This window comes from Tamandua tetradactyla, chromosome 4 (genome assembly GCF_023851605.1).
Source record: "Tamandua tetradactyla isolate mTamTet1 chromosome 4, mTamTet1.pri, whole genome shotgun sequence".
Lineage (NCBI taxonomy): Eukaryota > Metazoa > Chordata > Mammalia > Pilosa > Myrmecophagidae > Tamandua > Tamandua tetradactyla.
In genome coordinates this window covers 136,192,631-136,217,312 of record NC_135330.1, presented here as the reverse complement: position 1 = coordinate 136,217,312, position 24,682 = coordinate 136,192,631, and the positions used below count along the sequence as shown (strand labels likewise).

Below are 24,682 nucleotides of genomic sequence, written 5' to 3'. Positions count from 1 at the left end.
AAAGCATAAGTAATAAAATAAGGAAACAAATAATTATTACTTAAGTAATTTGATGTTTTTTTTAATTTATGTTTTAAATTTTAAAAGAAAGATAGCCTGTAGTTTATGCAATTAAAAGGTGGTATTGGGTACTGAATCATGTCTCCATGAAAGGTATGTTAAGGTTCCAACTCCTGGTCCCCTGGGTATGAAATCATTTGTAAATAGGATTATTGAAGATGCTATTAGCTACTGTGTGCTCAGACTGAGTGAGGACAGGCCTTAATCCAATAGAGCTGAAGTCCTTATAAGCAAAAGAAATTGGGGAAGACCTCGGAAGTCAATGGATCATGGAGGAGAGAGACAACATTACCGTGTGCACTGTCATGCAACAGTAAAACCAAGGAATCACAGGACTGGCCAGCAACCAGTAGATACCTGGAGGAAGCAAGCCTTCTAGTCTCTGAATCCATGGCCAATAAATTCCTATTGTTGAGCCAAACTACTGTTTGGTGCTTGTTTTAGCAGGTAGGAAACTAAAACAGGTGGTATTCATTTGGTACCATGAAATGAAGTGTGATATTGGTCAATGTATTTAAATGCACTATGATGGTGCCACAGAGAAATTTAACTGTTAAAAATTATTTTCAGTAAAATTTGAACTTTGAAAAGAATTTCCATTGTTTATGAAGAATTTTTCGTCTCTGAAGTAGATGGTTTTTAAAGTCCATGTTTTAAATACCAGTGTTTATCAACTATGTTTAAATAGTCACTTTCATTCAGAGTTAAATTTTACTTTTATTCCTATTACTTAGAAGTTGTTTTTTTTTTTTTGTTCTTGTGGGTTCCAACAATTTTTTCTCTCTGACCTCTCCTTCTGAAGCTTCTGTATTATATATGATGTGGTAGTAGGTATAGCCCACTGCTTTTTGTGAATCAAACTTCAATCACAACTGAAAATAGATACCTGGCACTATGTATATAAAATATAGCAAAAACAATTCTGTTTTGGCAGCTTAGTGTTAATGCTTAATACTTTAATGCCAATAGTCATGTAGGTTACATTATTATATTCTAACTCTTAGGGACAATATTAATATATTTAATTTGACAAAGTAAAAAAGTGTTTTGGTTATGGTATGTGTGCTTCGGTTATGGTATGTGAGCTATGTCAGACTACAGGAAACTGGATAGGAGTAGAAGACTTGTTAGAATGAGAGGGTACCTGTTTCACTTAGGTTTATTATACAAGCAGCTGAATTCCAGCTATACTAGAAACACCCTTCTCAAGAGGAGTTTCTGTGAAGACAACATGAGAAAGAAGCTCTGTGCTTGTCAACCATAAAATGAAGGATTAGAAAGAAGCATTGAGGAACCAGCTTACCATCATCATTTCTGGAAAACAAAAAGATGGGGTTGGGGGTGGGAGGAGAGCTGCTTAAATAATCACAAAATCAAAGGGACAAAAAGCTTGAATAGTCAAAACCAGAACACAGAAGGTACTGACAGCGAATTTGAACAGCACTGGTTCAGGAAGATATATTGACCCCCCTGCTGCTTCTCCCACTCCAAGTCTAGAACAACCATTAGTGATTGGAGGAGGAAGTAGTGGAAAAGGAGGTGGAGGGAGAGCTCCGCGGAAGAAAAAAGGGGGAAGAGGGAAAGGAGGAGGAAGAGGGGCAAAAACTATCTGAAGGAATAGTGTAAAAATAAAAACCTTACCTTCTTTTCATTACTGCTTTGTGGAGTTTTCAAAATAGGCTGAGGGAAATGGGGAATCTATAATTGGAAAATGTATAAAACGTGCCAGAGTTATTGTCAGGAAATTGGAGTAAGTTCTGAAAATTTCTTGAAGGCATTGGTGAAAAGTATTAAAGATGTTTTTATTTGACTACCTCCATATGAATCGATTTAATTCATTAGCAAAAGAAATCAGATAATAGATAAGGTATGTAATATGCTGTTACTTTTTATTTTTGCTCCTCATTTTTTATTAGAGAGTTATAGGTTTATAGACAAATCATGCAAAAAGTATAGGTTTCCTATATACCCTCCTTAACACATCTGCTTCTCTATTATTCACACTTTGGATTAATGAGGTAACTTTGTTTATAATAAAAAATTGAACAATATTATTATAATTATACTATTAGCTATAGTCCATAGTTCATATTAGTGTTCACTGCTTATTCCCGGTTTTCAGTTCAAGGTAAGGTCAAGGCATCCCATTAGATTTAATGCCTCTACCAGCCTGCTACATAAAATGATATTCCAATATCTGCACACAAGGAAAAAGTGGGACATAGGTGAGAGGTGGGAGATGGCCACTGACCATTTATATGACTTACCCAGCAATCATCACCACTATACTCATCAGTAGCTTCCTTGCTAATTAATCACGAATTCCTCAATCTCTCCTCTCTAACTTTGGCCCCCTGGTAACTTGGTTTCTGTTTTCTGAATCTATGAATTTGCTCATTCCAATGATTTCATATCAGTGAAATCATACAATATTTATCCTTTGTGTGTCTGGCTTCTTTCACTCAACATGGTGTCTGTAAGGTTCATCCATGTTGTTGCATGAATGGGATCTTGTTTCTATGACTGAATAATATTCAATATTCTGTATATATATTACATTTTGTTTATTCATTCATTTGTTGATAGACACAGCAAATACAAAAATTGCTTCTTTCCTCTGGCAATTTTGAATAATGCTACTATGAATAGCAATGTGCAAATATCTGTTCAAGCCCCTGCTTTCAATTCTTTTGGGTTTTTACCTAGAAATGGGATTTCTGGGGAATATGATAATTCTATGCTTAACTTTCTGAAGAACTGCCAAACTATTTTCCATAAAGGCTGCATCATTTTACATTTCCACCAGCCATGAATGAGTGTTCTTATTTCTCCATATGCTCTTCAACAACTTGTTTTCCATTTTCAATAGTAGTTATTCTAATGGATGTGAAATGGTATCTCATCATGGTTTTGATTTGCATTTCTCTGATCGCTAGTGTTGCTGAGCATCTGTTCATGTGCTTTCTGACCATTTGTATATACTTTTGCAGAAATACCATTTCAAATCTTTTGGCCATTTTTAAACTGGATTGCGATTTTGTTGTGCAATTGTAGGATTTCTTTTTATATCACAGATATCAAACCTTTATCCAATATGCAGTTTCCAAATATTTTTACCCATTCTGTAATTTGTCTTTAAATTTTCATTGTGAAGTCCTTTGATGCATAAAAGTGTTTAATTTTGATGTAGTCCCATTTATCTATCTTTTCTTTTATTGTTCATACTTTCGGTTGAAATTCTAAGAATCTATTGGCTAACACAAGTTCCTTAAGATGTTTCCCTATGCTTTATTCTAGGAGTTTATAGTTTCTGTTCTTTTATTTAGGTCTTTGATCTATTTTTATTTATTTTTTTGAATATGATATCAGTTTAGGGTTGGTCTTCATTCTTTTTCAAATGGATATCTAGTTTTCCTAGTACTATTTGTTGAGGAGACTATTCTTTCCCCATTAGGTATGCTTGGGAGTCTTGTGAAAAATCATTTAGCCATAGAGGTAAAGATTTATTTCTGAAATCTCAATTCACTTCCATTAGTCTATCTGTTTGTGCACCAATACTATGGCGTCCTTACTGTAGCTTTGAAATTAGATTTAATATTAGGAAATGTAAGTCCTCTAATTTTGTTCCTCTTTTTCAAGATGGCCTTGACTCTTTGTGGTCACTTACCCTTCTGGATAAATTGGATGATTTGATTTTTGATTACTGCAAAGAGGGCTGTTGGAATTCTAACTGGACTGGCATTGAATCTATAAATTTTGGGGGGTAGAATTTATATCATAGCAGCAGTTAGTCTTCGAATCCAGGAACATGAATATTCTTCCATTTATTTAGGTCTTCTTTGATTCCTTTTAACAATGTTTTATAGTTTTCTGTGCAAAAGTTTTTAATATCCTTGGTTAAGTTTATTCCTAGACATTTAATTTTTAAGAAGCTGATATGTATGGAATTTTTTCTTAATTTCCATTTCAGATTTTTTATTATTGTATATTATCATGTATAGAAGCACTAGTGATTTTTGCTTATTGATCTTGTATCCTGCCACTTTTCTGAATTGTTTATTAGCTCTAGTAATTTTCTAGTAGATTTTTAAGGATTTTCTATATATAGGATCATGTCAACTGCAAATAAGAAGAGTTATATTTATTCCTTTCCAAATTTGATGCCTTTTATTTCTTTCTTTCTGTAATTGTTCTGGCTAGAACTACCAGTATAATGTTGCATAACAATTGAGAGTGATTATTTTGTCTTTTTCCAAACTGAGAAATTTTTCAGTCTTTCACCGTCAAGTATGGTATTACCTGTGGTTATTCGCATGTGCCCTTTATTATGTTGAGGAAGTTTTCTTCTATTTGTAGTGTCAATTATTTTTTTTTTCAAGAAGCAATTTTGGATTTTGCCAAATACTTTTTCTGCTTCAATTGACATGATCTTATGGTTTTTGTCTTTATACTAATAATGTAGTATACAACATTAATTAATTTTCTTATGTTTAACCACCCTTACATACCTGGAATAAATGCAACTTTATCATGGCATATGATTCTTTCAGTGTGCCGGTGGATTTGGTTTACCAGAATTTTGCTGAAGATTTTTGCATCTATGCCATAATGGATATTGGTCAGTAGTTTTCTTTCCTTCTTATATCTTTAGAATCAGGTTGGTGTAGTTGTATAAAATGTGCTCCTTTCTCTTCAATTGCTTGGAAGACTTTCAGCAGGATTGTTATTAATTCTTGGAATGTGTTATAAAACTCACCAGTGAATCCATCTGGTTCTGGAATTTTCTTGATCAGGATATTTTAAATGACTGATTCGATCTCTACTTGTTATTGGTCTGTTACAGTCTTCTATTTCGTCTTGAATCACTTTTGGTATTTTGTCAGTTTCTAGGAATTTTTCCATTTCATCTAAGTTATATGATTTGTTGGCGTACACTTGTTCACAATGTCTTCTTATATAACTCTTTTTATTTATGCTTTGTCAGTAATGATGTCCTCTTTCATTTCTGACTTTATTTGCATTCTCTTTCTTTTTTTGTTTTTCAGTTTAGCTGAAGATTTGTTGAATTAATAGATCCTTTCAAAAACCAACTGTTCATTTTTAAGATTACCGCTATTGTTTTCTTACCCGCTACTTCATTTATTTCAATTCTAATTCCTGTTATTTCATTCTTCTGCTTACTTTGGGTTTACTTTGCTCTTCTTTTTGTAGGTCTTCCAAATGTGAGGTTAGCTCTCTGATTTCACATCTTTTTTCTTTTTTAGTTAAGCATTTACAGCTATACATTTCCCTTCCAGTACTTCCTTTGCTGTGACCATGAGTTTTGGTATCTTCTGTTCTCATTTTCATTTACTTCAAGATATTTCCTAATTTCCTTCATCTTTTTTCTTTGTCCAATTGGTGGTTTTAAAGCTCATTATTTAATTTTCAGTTATATGTGAATTTTCCAGTTCACCTCTATTATTTACTTCTTGCTTATTTTCCCTGTGGTTGGAGAAGATACATTGTATGCTGTCAATATGTTTGAATATTTTGGGACTTTTCTTTTACCTAACATTTGTTCTATCTTGGAGAATGATCCATGTGCACTAGAGAAGACTGTGTATTCTGGCGCTGTTGGATGAAGTGTTCTATATGTGTCTGTTGATTTAGAGAATCATTCAACTCTTCTATTTCCTTATTGATCTGCTGTTGAGCTGAACTATCCATTCCTGAAAGTGGTATTCAGAATCTTCTACTATTAATGTATAACTGTGTATTTTTCCCTTCAAATATGTCAATATTTGCTTTGTATATTTTGGGTCTCTGCTGTTAAGTGAATATATATTTATAATTGTTATGTCTTCTCATTGAACTGACCCATTCAACAGCTTTTCATGTGAAGTCTATTTTAGTTTATATTAGTTTAGCTGCCCAGATTCTCTTTTAGTTACTATTGACATGACATGTTTTTCCCATTATTTCATTTTGAACCTATTTGTATCTTTGAATTTAAATGAGTCTTTTGAAACAGCATATAATTGGATCCATTTTCTTATCTCTGCCCTTTTTTCTGGAAAGCTTAAGCCATTTCCATTTAAAGTAACTACTGTTAATTCGAACTTTCTTCTTTTGTGTTGCTATTTTGTTTATGTAGGTCTTGTACCTTTTCTGCCTCTCAATTCTTCCTTTAATGCCTAATTTCATATTTTATTTTTTGTAGTGTACCATTTTAATTCCCTTCTCCATATATTTTTCATAGATTCTCTTTTACATTTATGATTGATTTAATACTAACCTAACCTCAATAGCATACAAATACTCTGTTCCTATGTCCTGTTATTCTTCCTACTTTTTCTTGCACTATTACAAATTCTACCTTTACAACTTGTATGCTCAAAACCATGCATCTATCATTGCTTTCTATGCATTTGCATTTTAGAACCCATGAGTCAAAAGTGGTTTTATATACTCCAAAATACAATACAATATTATTGGCATTTTAAATTGCCCATGTAGTTACTATTACCAGAAATTTCTATTTCTCTGAGCAATTTTTTTTCACTGCCTTCAAATTGGAAGAACTTCCTTTAGCTTTGCTCCTAGGACAGGTTTAGTGATGATGAACTAGCTCATCTTTGGTTTATTTGAGAACTTCTAATCTCTCCCTCATTATCAAAAGGTAGAATATAAAATTCTGGGTTGAGATTTTTTCTCTTTCAGAATTTTAAATATTTTATTGTTTCTAATGAGAATTTTCTACTTTTCTTGGGATTACCTTTATGTAACATTGCTTTTCTCTTGCAGATTTCAAAGCTCTCTCCTTGACCTTGGAATTAGGCACTGTGACTACTATATGTACAGTTATGGTTCTCTTTGAATTTACCCTCTTGGGATTCATTGGATTTCTTGTATGTGCATATTCATGTCTTGCATTAAATTTGGAAAGTTTTCTGCCATTGTCTCTTTTAATATTTCTTTTTCCTCTTTCTGTTTTTCTTCTCCTGTAGGACTCTCATAATTTGTATATTGATATGCTTGATGGTATCCCACAGGTCTCTCAGGCTCAGTTCATTTTATTTAATCTTTTTGTTTCTGCTATTCTGTGTGAATCATTTAAACTGTCTTGTCATTGACTTATGTAAATCTAAAACCTCCCTCAGAAAATAATTATAGACCATATGTTGATATACATGCCACATCCAGCTTAGAGTGAAATGTTTAATAGTATTCTAGATTTAAAATACTCTAGATTTAACTTTTTCTGATCAAATTATTCTGACCAATTAGTACCATTTTGAATTCACTCTGCACTGAACATTAACTGTCTAAATGTGAATATATTTAACATGAATTTCACTTTTTTTTGTCCCTACATGAGATTATTGTAACACGTATTCTGTTTAACTATTTGCTGACTGGAACATGCTCTTATTTCCTCATCTCTCCAATTTGGCAGTAATTAATGGACCATTAAGAACTTTCCAATATCACTTAAAATAATATTTCTTATCAGGTGACGCAGGGATCTTGGAAATGGATGACTCTAACAAAAAAAGCTTCCAAAAATTAATCCTCTAAAAATATTGGAAAAAATGCTACTGAAACTAAATTACTGTCAAAAATTTATTACATATTAAAGCACTTTCATTGAATAAAAACAAAAATGCATTCCCAAATGCCAACATTAAGACCAATTTAGAAATACAAAAGAATGAATTTATATTTAGTTTGTTTGATTTATTAAAATTGTTCTCATTCTTTCTTTTATCATCTCTGGAAAAGTCTATTAAATAAAAATAATTGTCTCTAGTATTGTTGGTCATTTTCTTTTAACTTGTCAGAAAGCAGAATAAAATCCAAATAATCATTTCTGTCAGAGAAAATGAAATTCTTTCGATGAAAAGCATCTTCAGAATGTTGACATTTTGAAAGAAAACAATAGGCAACATGAAATAAAAAAACAGTGTAGTGTTAACACTAATTTATTCAGGCAATTAGAAAGAAAATTACATACAAATAAGTATAATTGCTTTGAGATTAGTAACGAAAATTTGTAATTAAACATGCTTTATTTAGTACATGAATAATAATGCATTCACTTTTTCCATCTATCAGTCATCAGAGAAATGTTGGTAAAGGAAAGTTGAAACAAATTATCAAACAAGATTTTTACTTGTTTGGAAGTCAAACTGAAAACTCTTTAACAATTAGTGAAATATGGAAGTTCAGTTTTTATAAACTAATAGCTTTTATTTACCATATAAATTACATTGATATATTTTCTAAGGTGAATTTCAGAAGTTTATCAAAGGCATTTAATCTATGTACACTTGGCATTTCCACTAATTTGCTGCCTTTTTTAATCTTTTATTTCTTATGCCATTTCTGTAATAAAATATGAACACTGGTTTTCTTTAAATTTTCTCTATCAGTCTCAAATCTATGTAATTCTACAAAATCTGAATAAATTGAAAAAATAGAGTTTGCAAGAGTTTATTCCATTCACTACATTTAAAGTACATACCATTCTCCTATTGATGCTTTAACGAACTGACCAATAAATACGTGTGCCATTAATTAAATATTTATTCTTTCAGTTGCTCTTTCATCTATGTGTTCTAATCCTTCTATTAGACCATGGAGTTATTCAAAGATCAATAATATGCAATATTTCTTCTTAATGAATTTAGATGAATAAATATCCAGAAATTTGCGACAAAATTTAGAAATTTTATTGTCGATTTGTGACCAAGGTTCTATGGATAAGCACCTCCTATAGCCGGAGATGGAGGAAGACAGAGATGCATTTAAGGAAAAGGTAATTTTTGATCTGGAGCAATAGCAGGGAATGTGGATACAGGTACAAAAGGAAGGTAAGAGATTGGTTAAGTCAGATTGCAACCTGGATGATGGTCAGAATGAATCATTTGAGAAACTCAAGTTATTTCCATGAGTCAAATATGTAGGATATGCAGAAGACAATACAGAATAAGGTGATAAAGAGAAGCAATAGTCTTTCCAGGCCAGTCTTTGGAGCTAATAAATTTGAACTTGATATTAAATACCTTTTAAGGTCAATGAGAAAGTCGATCAGGGGAGTGATTGGCTATATTTTTTCTCTCATAAATATCATCCATGTGACAACAGCAAAAATGGATCAGAAGAAGAAAGGATTGAAGGCAGAGGGATTATGTTACACATGCCAAAGTAATCCATGAAGAAGGCCACTGGCAGTGGAAAAGTAAAGAAATGAGTGGCTCAGTGAAATACTAAGGAGGTAGAATAGACAGAATTTAGTAATCAATTCATGTGGGGTAGATAAATCATGGAGCTGTCATGAAGTGTCTGATCTTCACAGCTATGACAATGGCGGTGCTGTTCATTTAGAAGTGATGTGCACCAGCATAGCAAAAATATGAAGGGATTCAATTAGAAGTATTATTCTTATTATATTATGTTGAGCAGTAAATCTGGGCATGCAGATGGTTTATACACAGAAAACAATTTGATACCTGGAGTTGAAACTAACCAACCAAGATTTAGCTTGGGGAAATCTGGCACAGAATAGCTGAGGTTACAAGATAAGGTGAGATTTTTTGGAGAGAACATTCAGAGTCAAAAACACTTATGGAATGGGTAAAATCTGGAGAAAAGTATGAAAAAAATCCACAGACACAGAACAACGAGCAGCATAGTGTTTTCTTAGAAGCAGAAGAAATCCTCAAAAACAAGAATTGGACCAATATATCGAAAGCTGTAGTAATAAAACCCCTGTAATCCTCAAAACATACAAAACAAAGTCACTGGTGAACTGTTTTCCAAAATTCTTTCAATGTAATAGTAAATGGTTTTGGTTCAGAGAATGAAAAATGAATGAGAAAGTGGGACATATGAGATTGGGAAAAATTTTCAACAACTATTTCAGGATGGAAATAGAGGAGCATATAAATAAGTGGCATTTTAGTTAAAAAAAAGTTCTTAAGGTGCAACTAAATTTCAAGTGCTTATATGTAGCTGGGAATCATAATAGAGGCAAAGATTAATATGATCATGTGGGTAACAGATAATTGATGAAGTGACATCTTAGCAGAGAAGGAGGTCATGAGATAAGTGTTGGGGTTAATATTATACTACAGAAGACATGTTTTTCATCATCTTAGATACATATGCTAAATTGGGGGTGGATAAGACATATGTATAGGAATTTCCTAGAAAGTTAGGTGATTTACTTCTGGTGACTATTTTTGCTTTTGTTTGTTTATGTGTTTGTTGCTCCCTGATGTTTTAGTTTCCTCATTGCTAAAGCAAATACCATGGAATGGGATTACCGAAACAGTGGGAATTTTTTAGTTAACAATTTTGTGATTAGGAGAAGTTTGAAATCAAGATGTTATCAAGACAATGTTTTTAACTGGTAGACTCTGGAATTCTGGGGCTAGCTGTCAGCCATCTTTGGTCCTTGGCTTTTCTGTCACATGGCAATGTACATGGCATTCTCATTTTCTCCTGGCTTCTCCTTTCTTTTCCCGGTTCAACTGAGTTCCAGCTTCTGGCTGTTCCCTGGGGCTTCCTCTCTCGGTGACCTTCCCAACAGGTTCTTTGGTAGTAGGATTAGGACCCTTCCTCATTCAGCTGGGCCACCCACCTTAACTGAAATAACCTCATCAAAAGATCACATTTGCAATGGGTTTACACCCACAAGAATTGATTAAGTTTAAGATCATGCTCCTCTGGGGTACCTAGCTTCAAGCCACCACACTTTAGTAAGGAATCTGTTGGGATTGAGATGGGAAAAAGCCAGATTTAGATGAATGTCATAAATTTTAGAAATAAGTAAAGGTCTAAGTTTCATAAGGTTAGACACATTTGCATGTGAAATGATGTAAATATATTCATATCGGAAGCAATGTGTGCATACATATATGCTGTATTCATGATCCAAAATGTACCTTTGTGTAATCATTAGGAATTGTCTATTGCTCTACCTGCTATGTGTTTGTTGCCCTCAGTTCTCTCCCTTCTTGTTCAAGATTGTGTCCATATTGCATAGATGGTGGGAACCTGAGAAGTACATTTATGCAACCTCATTGGCACCTACAGAAGGCTGATGTGAGCATGCAGTGGTGCATTGAAAGCAGGAGGAAGCAACCTCAGTGCAAACCCACAGAAGTAGGAGCCCAAGCTCTTCTATGCAACTCCTGCTTCTTGATCTATACAGCAGGATTTAAAGGCAGCAGCTGGAGCGGCATTGTCTTTGGCAGACTTGCCAAGGGCTGAAGGAGCCAACCAACTTCTGAAAAATCTCATTTCCCTTTTGTTTCTGCAGTTTTTCTAACAACTTGCAACTGATTTCCTGCATTAAATTCTTCTCTATTTGAAAACACTGGAGTAATTTCTGTATTTCAGTCTTAACACAGACTGATACAATTGCCAAGAAAAAATTTAGAATGTCATAAAACTTATTAACAATCATAATCCAGTGTAAACCAAAAAAGATTAATATATTTTTCTGCTTAGTAATTGAACAATTACCAAAAAATAATTATACCTAAATTCTGTTAGTTTGACTGAACCAAATATACACTTTGCATTATAAATTGAATCATAAAATTGCATCCTCTTTAATGAACTATTTTTAAGAATGTTTAATGAGTCCTATAAATTAATATACCATCTAAAGTTAATGAAAGGCAAACTACTATTTTTGATGAATTACTTTCTCTGAAATTGTGATTGCTAGTTCATCTGTTTCTTGCCTGCACTTTTAGTAAAAATGTATATTTATACTTTTATAACTTTCCCACCTATTTTTGAGGGTGGAATATGTCTAAGATTAGCTCAATGTTCTATTTTCTTGGGACTCAGATTACTAAGTATAAGAATAAGGTAGCAAAAAATATGGCATATCTTAATATAATCACCTTGCCTATTTGACACTAGTGTTAATGAAAATCTAATCATAAATATAATTTTCCTACACGGACCAGATAAATTGTTATATTGAAATCTTTCTTCTTAGTTTCAGGCTCCCAGCAGTCTAATAAAAACATGCCTGTATTTGTTATCCTTTCTTGGATTATAAATTGCCCCCAAACAATCTTTCATTCTATCCCATAGTTTCTAAGAGTCGGCCATCTCAGAGTGTTTTACCTACAAGGTCTGGCTCAGGTTTCACATGAGGTAGCATTCAATTGTTTGTTGAGCTGGAGGTTTCTCTTTCGCAGTTATTTGTGTAGCTGTGGTCAAGAGGCATCAGTTCCTGGTCTCTCCTTGAGCTTCTTCATAAGGCTGCTGGTAATGTGGTTTCGAAAAAAGCCAGAAATCTGAGATAAAGTGTGAGAGAGGGTGTGCCTGAGAGAGAAGCTCTAGTTTCTTTAACTCAACTATGGAAGTCACATACCATCATTTCTGCCATATAGTACTGGTCACCCAGAACAACCTTGCTACAATGTGGAGAATTAATTGCGAGTGAGGACCATCTTGAGCGTTGGCCACCAAAATGTTCCTACTTATAATTGGCCCAATAGTGATGCACTGATTTTGGGGAATGGGAATTGGTTAAATATATACTGCTAGAAAAGAACATTTTCAATGTAATAGTCTGTCACCATTTTACCTATATCAGCATCTTGTTTATGACAAATAATATGCATAAAATATTGTTCATGAAAGTGAAACAACTTAAGCAAGACAGAAATATTTAGAATTTTGTCATTTTCTAACGAAAATATTTAGATTATTTTTTGATGAAAAAGATCAAAACCAATGATTAACTTCTGACTTATGACTTCACAGTTCTCAGATAGGAATCACTAGTAGTGCCCCTTTAAGTTCAAATTTTTCTTTCTACAGCTAGTATTTTGCATATTAGGAGTTTATTTCATTCCATAAAATCAAAAGTATATTTCCGTATAGATGGAATTTAATATATGCTTTTGTTAACATTTTTATTAAGTATATAAAACTAATGAACACAAAAAGATTCATCACGTATTTCTACAGGGAGATTTTCTGTTGTGTTGTATTTCTTATAATGGGATTCTAATATAGTTTGAATTGAAAATATCTTCATTATTTACTTATAGTTCTATAAGAAACAGTCATTCTTAATATTGCCATTAGTTTTATATAGCATCCTATTTATTTTTTCTGTGTTCCTTTTTTTTTCTTATAGACAAACTAAAAATTTAACTCATATACTTTCAGTTTAACAAACATCAGAGCCCAGGTATGATTTAGGTGCAGTTGGCATGCAGATTACATATAAGGGCATCTGAATTATCAATTTCTTCTATAATATTTCCAGTACATTTTACCTTTGAATCATTCTAGTAACATGGGACACACCAACTTCTGGGAGTGTCTAGCAAAACAATTAACAAATAATACTCAGCAAAAGACACACACATATGCACGTATTACTTCATTGTATAATATAGTTACTTCACCATTTGAACTTCAAGAATGGTATCGGTCAGGTTTCATGAAAGAAGATGAATTACCAAGAATGATAAATGAAGGGATTTATTATAAGGATTTGACTTTTTTTTTTCTTTTTGCAATTGTGAGAGTTGGTTAAACATTCATGTTTGACTTTTGCTATTGTTTTGGTGCTTGGCATCTAGTTATCAAAGTGGGCAGTTGGAGAACTATCTGGTTGTAATGTGGAGAGGACCATGGACCAAGTGGAAACTGAGAGGACAAGCTGGAACCTACACTGCTCTCTGATAATCTGCAGAATTTCAAAGAACTCGCAGGAGCAGCTGGTGCTTCTTCATCACACACATGGCCCAGGAGTTGTAGAAACTGAAGGGGCTGTGGATCCAGCAGCTGCCTCGGGTGTGGCACATGCCTGCCTAGGGTTCTGAAATGCTGAAACATCTGACTAGTCCCAGAGTTGTTGAGACCTAGTGAGGCTATAGATTAGAAGCAACATGCATGGGTTGTAATAGCTCTTGATGCCCTGTACCGAGCTTCCAAACATAAAAAAGCATTTAAAAAGAAAGCATTAAAAAGTCTGCTACTTCGCAGAGTTTTTACTTCTGCCATCCAATTGTGTGCAAAATGCTTCCTGTGGGTCACACTAACCTGCAACTATGCCGTCAAGGATGTTCTGAGAATGCTCAATCCTACTTTAGCTAAATTGACACACCTCAAATCCACTAAGGTTCCTCCCTTGCCGATTTGACAGCAATATGCACCACATTTAACCACGCTTAAATTCCAAATAAAGTCAATAGCAAAATTATTCATCTGCCTAATGTGAAATAATCATTTTTGCACAATTGAAAACACACTAACAGTCTCCCTAAAAGTCACTGTTCTTTTATCTGTCTATATAGCTGTTTATTATTCTTATTGAGTCATATTCTCCCTTTAATATTTTCAGTAACTTAATTTCCTGGGATACACAATTAACTCCATTAAAACATGTCAAATGGCAGGGGACTGAGAGAGGAAAGAAACAAAATGGTTAATATATGCTCCCAAATATTCATATTAAAACAAGGAATAAATACCAATAACTATTATAGTTCTTTGTTTTGGAACTAGTATGGAAAGAGGTGCTATTTAAAACTATTTTCTTCCATTATATATTATCCATATTCTCTCCTTAGCAATCAACAGGTTTCTCAGCTGCTCAAAGAGGTAACGCTAACTTTGAATCTGCAGGTGTTTCAGATTTACACTGAGTACTTGATTTCTGAATTTCCTCCACAATCATATTATCAACAAATTAGGCTTTTAAACCAAAGAAATGTACTACCTCCTCAGAAATCCCAGCAAGATAGCAAAACAGAAAAGAAAAAGAGATATTATATATACAGAGATTACATAGATGAATATGTATATGTGTGTGAATGTGCATAAATATTAATCTGTAAATATCCATACACATATGTGAGCGGCAATTTGACTGTTACATCATTTGAATTCTAGAACATTACTTTTCACTTCTAATGTATTGTCACATAAATAACTGAACTTCTTGCCTTCTTCAGAGAAGATGTATTATTCACTTGTATGCCTCATGACATGTAGGAAAGTATTGTAAAACCTTGGCATTTCTTTTATCTCCCTACTGATTTTGGAGATAAATCCCCAAAGCAAATTGACATCTACTGCTAAAGCATAAGCAATGGCAAAAGAATAACTGTGAAGCCATGCTGAGAGGTACATGCCGCATGCAGTGTAAAAGTTTAACTTCTCTACCACTCCCTTTTCAGTACTCTAGTTCATGCCTCACAAAATTATAAATTTGATGTCATAGTTGTCTCTACACAGGTGAAACTGAATGTTTCACTTGATACTTACTAATTTAAAAATGAAGTAAACAAATACTACATGATAGGTGCTATAGAAGCTCAAGGTGGAATAGTGATGGGGCTGAGGGGGATCACAACAGGGATTTTTCTCCAGGAATTAGACAATGCATCTCCATTGTTCATGGCATCTGTGCCACTCTAAAAGATTTCTGTTCAGTCAGATATTCTTCTTTGTATGTAATCTGTTCTTTTCTGGGAGATTCTAAGATTTTTCCTTTTTTATCCTTGATGTTTCATAAATACTATAATTCATTTGGTATAAATTTATTTTTATTTACCATTCCTAATATATGGTCTGCAGTTTTTGGAACTGAGGAGTCCTCCTGGAAATCTAAGTAATGCCTTCCTCAATTCCACCACTATTTCTTATCTTTTCTTACAAAATTATGGATTTGAGTTGGAATCTCTCAATCTAGTCTAAACATGTGTGGACAAAACATTGTTTTCACCCTCTTCAGTCCTTAGGAATAGTTTCTTTAGAGTGGAATATTTTTAGTCCCCTTTAACTTGTAAGAATCAAAACATACCATCTTTGCCCATCTCAAAATCCAGAGCACTACAGGATGGTGCCCTTAACTGTAGGTATTATATTGAGATTCTTTTTAAATTTCTGATCAAAGGAGATTATTATTTTGTATTTTCAGAGAGGGTGTGATGTCTTGTTTTTACTTTTATATTTTCTTTATCATTGTTAAGTGTTGGGAACAGAGAGAATATATCAGAGAGTGAAATTTCTCTCACTCACTTTTCCATTTTTCCTTCCTCTAATATCCTTGAAAACATTCTTATTAAAGTGTAAGCATCAATTACATATTTTAAACTTTTATTCATATGCATATTTTCATTGCAGATGCATTTTTTATAGTCATGTAAAAATTTTCTGTAGGTAGTAATTATAAGGACTAATATATATTGTGTTTGATGCCAGCTGTATAGGTATAGTTGCCTACAGTAGAAGTCAGAGTAGAAAGTGTTAGGTGAAAAATAAACAAATTATAAATGTTTTGGGAGTAGTAAACATGCTATTTAAAGTTGCACAAAGAGAATAGCAAAATTATAAATACTAGAAAGAGCATGGCATTCTTTCATCAAAGCATAACCATTTCGTTTCTAAGAAGTCTGTGTAAAACTCAAAGTAAAAACTAACATCATCAAAGAAAACACAATTTTGAGCAATTAACTAGTTAATGACAGAATCATATAGATATATTTTAAAAGAAGCAAAAATAGGATGAAGAAGTAGAGCAAACAGAACACCTTGGAAAATTAATTCCCAGAACAAGAATGTTCAAACATGATAATAGCATTAGACAGGCAAAGAGAAATGTGTGTCAACCTGGACAAGAAAAGAAATATGCAAATATAATCTTCACTGATGGTTCCGCCTGTTAACAAGCACAGCCTAGCAGCTAATCAGTCTCCAATATCCAAATGCTTTGTCTCCTACTGCAGTAGCAATGACCTACATGGAGCTATTCTACCGATATATAAATATGTAAATGCAAAATTTCTGACAATTGATTTAGAACATTGGACTTTTTAAAGGGATAAGTCTACTAAATAATTGACAAAGAAGTTTTATGGGTTCTAATCTTTTTGGCTTGAACTTAAAAAATAGTAATCCCTTTGTTTTTAAACTTTGACCATTTTTCCCCATACGTAAACATTGGAGAAAAACAAGTTATAATGTCTTTTCTAGGAAATTCATCATTTTGCAGGGAGAAGTGAAAGTAAACAAGCTGGAATATGTTTAGCCACAAATCAAGTCAACCCAGATGAAAGACAAAAATCACCATCTTTTTATATAATCTAGTAAGAAGGTATACTCTAAATTTATTTGGAAGTAAAAGGAATGAAATGAAACTAAATTACTTATGTTGAAAAAATATGTGAGTACCTGGTCTGTGGAAGATGTTTGGGGCAAATCAGCTGGCAAAACAGATCAAGATGTCCTTCATCAAGGAGCTTATATTTTGGCAGAAGAAGACAAAACATCACTGTAAGTGTATTGATATGTTAAGTATATAATATGTTTGAAGATGTTAAGGGTTATGATAAAATCAATTAGTAGACCAGAGAAAGCACACTGTAAGTCTTGGGGCCATCAACATGTTAAGGATGATGTCAGTATTGGCCTCACTGAAGAGATGTCATCTGAACAAGATTTGAAGATGATAAAAGGAATTTGGTACTTGGATATTTGGGTGAAAAGGGTTCCAGGTAGAGGCAAAAACTAGTACAATGTGTGAATAAAAGAGGGGCCTGTAGTGTTTGAGAAAAGCAAGGAAAACAGAGTGTCTATGTGGAGTGAGTAAAGACCAGGCGATGGATTAGTAAGGAGATGGAATCTAAATAAAGAAAGGGTGTCCACCAATGTGTCAGGGCTTCTCAACCGCAACACTATTGGGTTGGATTGTATTTAGTTTTAGAAGGCTATCATATGCATTCTAGTAGCGTTTTTGGGCTTTTCCAACTGGTCTACCCACTAGGTGCCACTAGAGTTCCCTATCTGCACCCATAATGTGACAAGAAAGGCTCCAGACATTGCCAAATATCCAGTGAGGGCAAAATCACCCTCTCTTGAGAGCCTGCTGATGTAGAGCCTTGGGAACGATTTTATGGACATTATAAGTATTCTTTTATTAATAGTGAAATGGGGAGTTATTGGAGAATCTTGAACTCAAGACATATTTTTAAAAGATCTTTCAGGTTGCAAGGTTCAGAATACGTTATAAGGTATTCTCCCTCATCATGAAGTGGCAGAGAGAAGATTTAAGGGGCTACTGCAGTGGTCCAGGCAAGGGATACCAGAACTTCCCACCATGCTTTAGGTAGGGGGCTGGTGAGGATGGGTGAATCAAACATGATTTCTTTTTAACCAGGGGAAGCCTGCAAGCAACCCCCACCAACACAAATTATGTAGTGCCTGCTTTGTGGGGAAGTTGTAGATACAGCAGATCCCAAATACAATGGATCACCTTGCCCTGGGAAAACCACCTTTGTGATCACTGTGTGTCTCCTGTCAGTAACTATGCCAACATGATTTCTTAATAGATTGGATGAAGGATGCAGAAGAAAGTAAGGAAACATGGTTGACTTCGAACTTTTTGACCTGACCAATTAGAAGAGTGCAAATGACATCAAAGATTGTGGGGAAATAGTAAAATAAAAGTACATAGGGGGCGATTCATGGTGGCTCAGCAGGCAGAGTTCTTGCCTGCCATGCCTGAGACCCGGGTTTGATTTTCAATTCCCGGTACCTGCCCATGCAGAAAAAGAAAGCAAATGTTTATAGGAAAATTTGAGTCAGCGCTGTTCAGGTCTAAGGCTGGGATCTTCTGTAATATTAAGGTATTAAAAACATCTAACTTCTTTAAATCTACTATAAATATTACTCTTTCTAGTTACTCTTTCTCTCACTTGGAATTTTAATCTTCCTTTTAATGCACAATGGAAATAATACATGCCAATATCTTGAAACAAATGAAAGTAATCTTCCTTCACATACTTTCTTGAAATTAATTTCCATATTGTAGCTCTTCATCTTATAATAACTTATGTTAATGAAAGAAGTATTTCTTTTAAACTTTAAAATAAACATTGAGTAAATCGGACTTATGCAAAAAGCAGCCAAGTTACCTTCTCAGTGGAACTCTTTACATAAATGCCTTTTAACCAATCATTCTCATTTACTTGATTTAGAGAAAAAATATCCTTGTGAGGTCCACATTACATAATTTCTCTTTCTAGTAAAACTTTCTCAAATACCAGCATCCCAAAACTATCTTCCCTCAATTGCTATGCATGATAAAAAATGGTATTAAGCTTGGAGTTATTTACTACTTATTCATTAATGCAGCAATTTTGAAGTATTAATAGGTTGTATGCAAAAAAAGAAGAGGATTGTTTTCAAATTATTTTTGAGGTATTATATTTAAATGTAAATTTCATGTAGTTTTCTACTTTCGAGCTTCTTAAAGACTGTGTCTGATAATGCATGTAGGGAATCACCAACTAAAGTACAGAGTGTAGTTTTTCTTAATCTAATTCAAGCATGGACTTTTTATTTCCATTTTGATGTGAGTGGAATATCTTATGGGTCACATATTCTAAGTAGCATATTTTGAAAAGGATTTTTAATGTCCCTACAAATCTACTATTGATTCTAACTTAAGAGATTCAAATCACCATGGTATTTGCACTTTCAAAGAAAATAATTATCCCACTTTCTATTTTATTTATTTTTTTATAATACCAAAAACACCAAATAAATGCAAATTTTTGTAACTTTTGATCATTCCATTCACATATATAATCAGTAATTCACATCATCACACAGCTGCACATTCATCACCATGACTGCCTCCCAGAACACCTGTATCCACCCAGAAAAAGGAAAAAAAGCAGAAAAAATTCACACAAACCACACTCCCCACCCCTCCACCTCACCAACCACCAGCACTCCACTCCAAATCCACTTTAACATCCGTTCCCCCCACCATTCATCTTTATGTTTCATTCTTCTGCCAACAAGCTAGACGAAATGAGCATCAGACACAAGGCTCCCACAATCATACAGTCTCACCGCGAAAGCTACACCACCATACAATCATCCCCAAGAAACATGACCACTGGAACACAGTTTTACCCCCCCCCCCCCAGGCAGTTCCTTCCAGCCTCTCCACTACACTTGAACAACAAGGTGAAATCCATCCAATGCACAAGAACAACCTCTAGGATAATCTCTTGACCCTACCAGGAATCTCCTAGCCATTGACACTTTATTTTGTCTCATTTCTCTCTTCCCCTTTTTGGTCGAGAAGGTTTTCTCAATCCCCCGATGCTGAGTCTCAGCTCATTCCAGAGGTTTTCTCAATCCCTTGATGCCGAGTCTCAGCTCATTCCAGGATTTCTGTCCCACCCTGCCAGGAACGTCCACACCCCTGGGAGTCATGTCCCACGTAGACAGGGAGAAGTGGTGAGTGTGCTTGTTATCCCACTTTTTAAAATCCTCTTACCATACTCAGAATACTTCTTAGTATTCTACTTTTGCTCTTCATTTAGTCACAGTTTCCCACTCAGTCATATGCATACCTGATTCTTAAATATAGAAATTTTGTAAAATTCTGTTTTTAGCACCTTTTAAAATACTCTGCATAGTATTTTTATTCACTTTAACCACCTCCATTATCTTCACTATATGTATGGCTTCTAAGTCTAAAGTTCTGTTCTGCCTCTTGATATTTTGACTTTTATGAATTTCAGACTTCCCTGCTTGATATCTCTATCTGTATAAGCAAATCCAAATATGACTCAAATGATGTATTTTTATCATCCCTATCCAAAGCTTTCTTTCCTCTATAGACTTTTTTCAATTCAAAACATTTTCATTCTTCTAAGCTAGAAATATCAGAAGTATTTTTAGTCCCCCTGTTTGTCTACATATGATAGTCAATTATACTCTAAATATTGCTGGGTTTGAATTAAGTGTCTATTAAACATATTCTTTGGTCCAAACTTATTGCAGTCAAAATTTCCTTAATCATCCCTCTTTAACAGTCTTTTAGGTTGAATATCTGCTTCAAGTGTTCTTTGAATAAATCATTAGTTCCATTAGAAATCCCAGTTTAATAGTATAAATTTACAGTTAATTTCCATTATCCTGTTTGTCCTTCAAGCAAACAATTGCATAGCACCTTGATAATAGCATCAAAATCCTATAATTTCCTTGATTTGTTCATCAAAATTATATAATGTAAAAAAATCCTATAAGTTTGAGGGATGATGTCACTAAGATGGTAGAATGAGATGCTCTAGGTTTCCATATTTCCACAGAAAAGTTAACAGTAAGCAGAAATAGGCAGAGCTCTGGGAAATACTAAAGGGTTGTAGTAACTGTGTTTCTTGCACTAAATCAAGAAAATAGCAATTTGGAAATCATAAGAAAACATGATGGTACTGTTGTTGGATTTTCCCCTCACAACTTTCTTTCACAGCTCAGTGTGGGTTTCTAGTTCCAGTTCTGGAAGGAGGAGATTTATCCATCCATATTCACTTCTTAGAGCATGTAGAAGAAACCTTCAGGGCAGCTAATGCTCTGTAGAAAGCAATCAAATTGTTTAAATCCAGTGTATGCTGACTGGGATAAAGAATTACAAACATTAAGACACACAATATAGCATGAGAACCAGGAAGAAGGACTTTGTTACAAGAAAATGAAACATACAGATACATCTAAATGGAGTCATTCCTATGGCCACACTATATGTCCCCAAAAAGACACATGCACAGAAAAGCCCAGGATGACTCTATACTTTTGCCTTAGATGTTTTTAGACCCATTGATATGATAGCTAAGTTCTTAAGAAAAAGGCTGAGATGGGACTTGACTTGTCGTTCTTGTTGTCATTCAAGGAAATCTCAGGCAAATCATGGGATGATTACAAGCTTAAGAAACAGATACCTCAGTGACTAAATTTCAGTGATATAACATTAAAATATTAAAATGTCCAGTGTGCAGCAAAAAATTACAAGGCATGTAAAGAAACAAGAAATGATGGTCCATGCAAATAAGTAAGAAAAGACATTAGAAATCATCCATGAGAAGACCAAACTTTAGACATGTCAGACAAAGAGTTTTAACAATTGTTCTTAAATATGCCTAGAGCTAAAGGAAAATACAAAGAACTAAAGGAAATCAGGAAATGATAAATTATATGATAGATTTATTTTTACAAACTCTATGAAAATAAAATTTAAATAAAGAGATAGACACTACCAAAAAGAGTAAATAGAAATATTGAAGAATTGAAATTCAAAGTTACTAATGTAAAAAATTTTCAGAGCGGCTTAACCAGATTGCAGCTTGCAGAGAAAGGATCAATGAACCTGAATTTAAGATAATTATAATTATCAGCCTTGAGGAGCAAAAGGAAAAAGAATGAATAAAATCAATAGAGCCTAAAAATAACTGTAGGACAACATCAAACATACCAATATATGCATTATGGGAGTCCCAGAAGGAGAAAAAGAAAGGGCCAGAAAGAATATGTGTAGATATAATTGCTGAAAACTTCCAAAACTTGTTGGAAAAACATGAAAAGACACATCAGAGTAGCTCAGTAAGCTCCAAACAGGATAAACTCAAAGTTGCCTATATTGAGAGACCTTAATATAAATCTGTTTAGTGCCAAAGACAAAAAGAGTATCCTGAAAGCTGCAAAAAAGTAGGAACCCACCATGTACAAAAGATCTTCAATGAGATTAATTATCAATTTTTTCATCAGAACTCAGGTGATAAAATATTAAGTGTTGAAAGAAATAAAAAAAAAATTCCAATCAAGAATTCTATAACCTGAAAAACAGACATTTAAAATGAGGGAGAAGTTAATACATTCTCAGGTCAGAAAAGTTGAAGAAGTTGACTAGACTGGCCCTTCAAGACATTAGACAGTAGATTGAAAGTACATTAAGAAATACAAATCCCAGTAAATGTAACTACATGGGCAACTACAAAATGCCAGGACTGCAGTGTTTTTGGTTTTATGTCTAATTTTTACTTCTTAGAGAATCTAGACTTTAATGAACAAAATGTAATGATAAATCCATGGTTTTGGACAAGCAATATCTAAAAATGCAATGCATGACAAGCACAGCACAAAGGTGGTGGAACAGAAGGGTATTGGAAGATTGTGTATGCCTGTGTGAGTGCACTTTTTCCTTTTCCTTTATCTCTTTATGTCCTTTATCTATTTATAATGCAGACTCTAGACTGCAAATATATGAACTGCTGCTATCTTCTGAGGAGGTTAGCAAAGTCATATTGTGTGTATCACAGATTTCAATGTGCAACTCTCTCTTCTATCTTATACTTTTTCTTTATTAAAGTGCTTAATAAAGTCTGCTGTTTTCAGAGGAAGGGATCACTGGCCAGCCTGCTGCTATTCCATGTACTGGTTTAATTCTGAGGGATCTGTGGTGTTTTCCTTCCAGAAATGTCTGGCTTAGTTGAAGCAATCACTTCACTGACTGGGTCCTTGCAGGAGGCCTGGATATGCAGAGGGATGATACGGCAGATCAGAAAACTCACAGAATTGTATGGATGAAACTGCATTCATCTCAGGTGGTAATTCAGTAAAATATGCCTACCCAGAACTCCACTTTTCAGAAGATGAGGCTTTCATTCTGGACCCCAGGTAAGAAAGCAGTTGTGTGCATGTTTCACAATTGATATTGGTCTTTACATGGCCCCCATCAATAGGGCTCTGAAATGGAAGTATTTTGGTCATCAGGGTTTGTTCCACATAGCAAAGAACTGTATTTCTTATCTGCACACAGTACTTCGATTCAAAAGCTTGTATTCAGTGACCATTCACTTGCACACCGCTCCTGATAAAGGTCGACTTCTAGCACAGTTTTTGTCTTCTTCTAGTCCTAAGAGTTAAAAAAAAAAAGTGTCAGTGTTTAATACAACTAGCTGAAAAGAAGTCTCTGACTTTACAGGGAGATGAACACAGGTCATGTGTTGCTGATGCATGCAGCATGTTTCAAATCTTATGCCATCTCTATTGAATGGAATACTATTGACACTAGTGATTTTAATAAATGCACATTGCACAGGCATGAGAACTGCCTAAACTTAGAAGCCAGCCTGGGTATTCTCCCCATCAACTCATTGGAATTTATGAATAGGTTCAGGGTAGCCATCTTCCTCCAGGACTTCCATGCGCAATCATTAAGGAACTGAATTCTCCAATAAATTTCCATTGTTTATCTCTCCAAGCAATAGCTAACACAGCTTTTGCTCCTTTGATTGTGCAATGCACATATATGCCTTGTCTTTGTGCATGCTTTTCTCTAAATTTCTACTTGTTGAAACAGATCTAGGCATTTTTAAAATCACCACATATTCTATATATCCTTCCTTAATGTTTTTTTTTTTTTTTTTTTTTTTTTTTTTTTAAAGGAAAGACAGAGAGAAGGAAGGAAGGATAGAAGGAAGGAAGAGAGGAAGAAAGGGAAACATCTTTTAAACATTTTCTTGTTTTATTGTATTTTGTTTCTCCGTTTTCGTTACATGGGCTGGGGCCGGGAATCGAACCGAGGTCCTCCGGCATAGCAGGCAAGCACTTTGCCCGCTGAGCCACCGCGGCCCGCCCCCTTCCTTAATGTTTTTATTAAAAACAAATCACTGTTTAATTTAGCCATTCAAAATCCTTTTTCTTTCTATTGATGTGTACTAAGATATGTCCGCTTATCAGTTTGTAAACTTGGTACTGTGTAAAGTCTATGGATCAAAAAAAAAAAAAAAAAAAA

General features: G+C 34.1%; 1 protein-coding gene and 1 long non-coding RNA gene across 2 annotated transcripts in view; both read left to right on the top strand.

Moving 5' to 3' along the window:
- The window catches only part of LOC143679374 (uncharacterized), a 49,519-nt gene extending 38,127 nt beyond the window's left edge, over nucleotides 1-11,392 (top strand). The window contains exon 4 of the mRNA XM_077155841.1: nucleotides 11,093-11,392. Within this exon, the coding sequence (XP_077011956.1) occupies nucleotides 11,093-11,319 (227 nt within the window). The 3' untranslated portion in view covers nucleotides 11,320-11,392. The remainder of the gene's footprint in view (nucleotides 1-11,092) is intronic.
- A 3,665-nt stretch (nucleotides 11,393-15,057) lies between these two features.
- On the top strand, nucleotides 15,058-23,553 carry LOC143679373 (uncharacterized). The gene is made up of 3 exons (XR_013173698.1): nucleotides 15,058-15,216; nucleotides 17,068-17,367; nucleotides 23,360-23,553. It is a non-coding gene; the product is annotated as an uncharacterized LOC143679373 (long non-coding RNA).
- Nucleotides 23,554-24,682: the final 1,129 nt, after the last annotated feature.